At 38.4% G+C, this 3,286-nt stretch overlaps 1 protein-coding gene across 1 annotated transcript; it reads left to right on the plus strand.

Annotated features, from left to right (window-relative positions):
- Positions 1-572: 572 nt before the first annotated feature.
- Positions 573-2,819, plus strand: LOC104967878 (alpha-tectorin-like; the record flags this gene model as incomplete). The annotated part of the gene is made up of 5 exons (XM_010797411.1): positions 573-775; positions 1,472-1,606; positions 1,979-2,166; positions 2,290-2,444; positions 2,570-2,819. Coding segments are annotated over 5 exons (931 nt in total), but the record flags the coding sequence as incomplete, so codon positions are not given.
- Positions 2,820-3,286: the final 467 nt, after the last annotated feature.

The raw sequence follows: 3,286 nt of genomic DNA on the forward strand, positions 1-3,286 counted from the left end.
AAAGTACACACATCCTTTACTCAAGTAGAAGTACAGATACTCGTGTTTAAAAATACTCTAGTAAAAGTAGAAGTACTGACTAAACTTCTTTACTCAAGTAAAAGTAAAGAAGTAGGGGCTTTGAAATGTACTTAAGTAAAAAGTACCCATAACTTTGTGTCCTTGGTCAAGACACGTCACCCTAATTTGCTGTATTCACTATTACATGTCTGATATATGTAATACAGTATGTAATGTAAAGCACTTTGAGCATTAAGAAAAGTACTTTAATAAATGTAATGAAACACAGATTAAAACTAAAGTAACAAACCTGTTTTGAAAATGTAAGAAGTAGAAAGTACAGGTTTTTGTGTTGACAAAAGTAAGAAGTAAAAGTAAAAAGTTGTCAGAAAGATAAGTAGTGGAGTAAAGTACTGATACCAGAAAAATGTACTTAAGTACAGTAACGAAGTATTTGTACTCCACTATTTCCCACCTCTGCAACACTAACATTTGTTGGTGTCTTCTAACTCCATATACCTTTTTTATTCTTATAAACATGCCTTACTGTCATTGATGACTGAACTTTTCAGGTGTAATCTCCTGAAAGAGGCTCCCTTCAGTGCTTGCAATGAGCACATCGACCCGGAGCCCTACATGGCCGCCTGCACACACACTCTGTGCAAATACCCTGCAGTGGATGGTCTTAAGTGCCAGTTCCTGGAGGCCTACGTCAAGGCCTGCAGCCTCCACAGCAACGTCACCGTGGAAAGATGGACGACCAAAACCAGCTGCCGTAAGACTGTCTTTCAATATCTTCTGTTTTGTTTAAATATAAACGTATAAGTCTGATATGATCTCCTTAATCAGTGGCGTCCAAACTTTTTTCACCGAGGGCCACATACAGGAAAATATATGAAGGGCTGGGCCTTAGAGGTATATTGCCTCATAAGTTCAGTTATATGTTAGCAACATTAAAACAAATTATCCAGAGGGTTTCATTTATTTTGTTAGCAGCTCATTCCTCAAAACAGAAGCCTCAGATTGATTATAATAAGGAGAAATAGGAAGGGTGTATTCAAGATTGTTAGGCAAATAAGTTATTGGGCTTTTTTCTTATCAACTAAGATTTGTTTGAAAATGTTCCAACTTGAATTGACTGAATATATTTGAAAAGTGTTCTAATTAACACATGAATACTACTGTGTAATATATTTTTACATTTATATTTAAGAAGTACAATATAAGACAAGCACAAGTTTCATTTGTGGGCCATATTCCATTAGACATTATAAATTTGCTGAGGCCCGATTCAAAATGGTCCGCGGGCCGTAGTTTGGACACCCCTGATCTAAATGAATGAATTAAATATAAGACAACTTTGTTTTAAAGTTCTGTCGCTCTTTTGATTTACATTTTAGCAGTGGTGTACAGTAACTAAGTAGATTTACTAAAGTATTGTCCTTAAGTTTTCCCTGGTGTGTGTTTGCAGCGGCTGTCCCCCGGGCCTCCTGTCAGGACCGGTTCTGCAGCGATAATGAGTTCTGCGGAGAAAGACAAGTTGGGTATCCTCGCTGCCTCTGTCGTGCTATTTTTGCCTCCAAGTACAAATCGGCAAATGCTTACGGTGAGTCAGCGAGAAAATCACAATTGACTCAAAATCTATTTCATTAAATTCTAGAAGGAAAAGTCCTCCTTTAATTATGTATGTTGAACATCAACTTAATAAGGCAGCATGTAGATCTTTAGCAGAAATTAATTACAAATATGACCTACTGATATTATCCCAGTCTTTTTTTTCTCAAAATGTTATTCAGGTAAAATAATGCACAAACTAGTCTTTCAAGTAATTGTAAATACACTTAGAGATGTTTTGTGATGTTGAATAATTTGTGCATCTCCCTGAACTGTGCTGTTGTTAGGGTTAGGGTTAGGGTTAGGTTTAGGACAAGTGATTTCGACAAACGCTAAATAAATAAAATGTTTTTAACACGTTTAGGTGAGCCGACAGCATGCACAAAGAAGTCTGCATCAGTTACTATGGCCAATTGTCTCTTGGAGGACAAAAGCATCGACTACTCCTTCTTACACCTCAATGACGAGGCCTGCAAAGCTGAAATGGACGAACTGACCCACATGGTGACGTTCAAATTCAACAGCAGCAACACTTGTGGTACAGTGGTCATGGTGGGTATCTAGATTTTGATATGTATTTAGGAACATTGTTAATATGTATTTAGGAGAATCTAAAGGTGAATGAAGTGCATCTGAACGTGCAGTGACAATGTCTGATAACATGTGATGTATTAGGCAAACAACAGTCAAATTATCTACAAGAACACCATCATGAGGAGGAACCTCTCCGATTCTGGCATGATCAACCGTCAGAGCCCCGTGCACATCGACTTCTCCTGTTATTACGCTCAGCCGGAGATCAAGAGCTTGGCCATCAGACTGAAACAAAGGTGTGTGAAGGAGGCTCATTTTATACCTCCAGAGAAGCCACATTTGTGTTACAAGGAGAAGAATGAATTTACCTTTAATTTTTGTGTGCAGACTAGTATTGTTAGGATGTATCTTTGACTTCCAGGGCTGTGATGCAGGAGATGACTTCTGGAGAATGGAAGTACAATCTGACCATGAAGGCCTACATTGACGCTGAGCGTAATAACGTTATCCAGTCAGACACCGACATCCAACTGGACCAGAACATCTGGGTGGAGATTGAGACAGAGGGCCTCGATGAAAAAGTGGTTGTCGTGGTGATGGACTCCTGCTGGGCCACCGATCAGCCGTCGCCAAGCGGAGCTCTGAGATATGACCTCATCACGAACGGGTGAGATACTCAGAAATACTTATGTTGATTAATAATAATAAAGGTTTATTTATATAGCGCTTTTCATACAACACATGCGGCTCAAAGTGCTTTACAAAATGACACATCACAAGGAAAACATAAACAACAAGAAATTCCCCTCAGATTATTTGTTAAGAACTTTAAAAGGCAAAATATAACATTTGATCAGGTTAATAGACACAAGGAGGTAAAATAATGATAATAAAAATAAAATAAAATAAATAATGGTTTCTCTCTGACAGATAAGACACAAGACAACTGAGTCGATGCAACAATATAAAATATAAAACCCCACAAGACAAAGTGAACATATAGGTACAACTTACTGTTCGGAGACTCAGTCATTGGTACATGTTCAAAGCCATGCTGGGTAAACTACCACCTTACATCTGCTCACTGATCTCACAGAGAGTCGCTAGTAGCTATTGCCTAAAGGCCCTGACACACCAG

Source organism: Notothenia coriiceps, unplaced genomic scaffold (assembly GCF_000735185.1).
Source record: "Notothenia coriiceps isolate Sejong01 unplaced genomic scaffold, NC01 NC01_scaffold00037933, whole genome shotgun sequence".
Taxonomy (NCBI): Eukaryota; Metazoa; Chordata; class Actinopteri; order Perciformes; family Nototheniidae; genus Notothenia; species Notothenia coriiceps.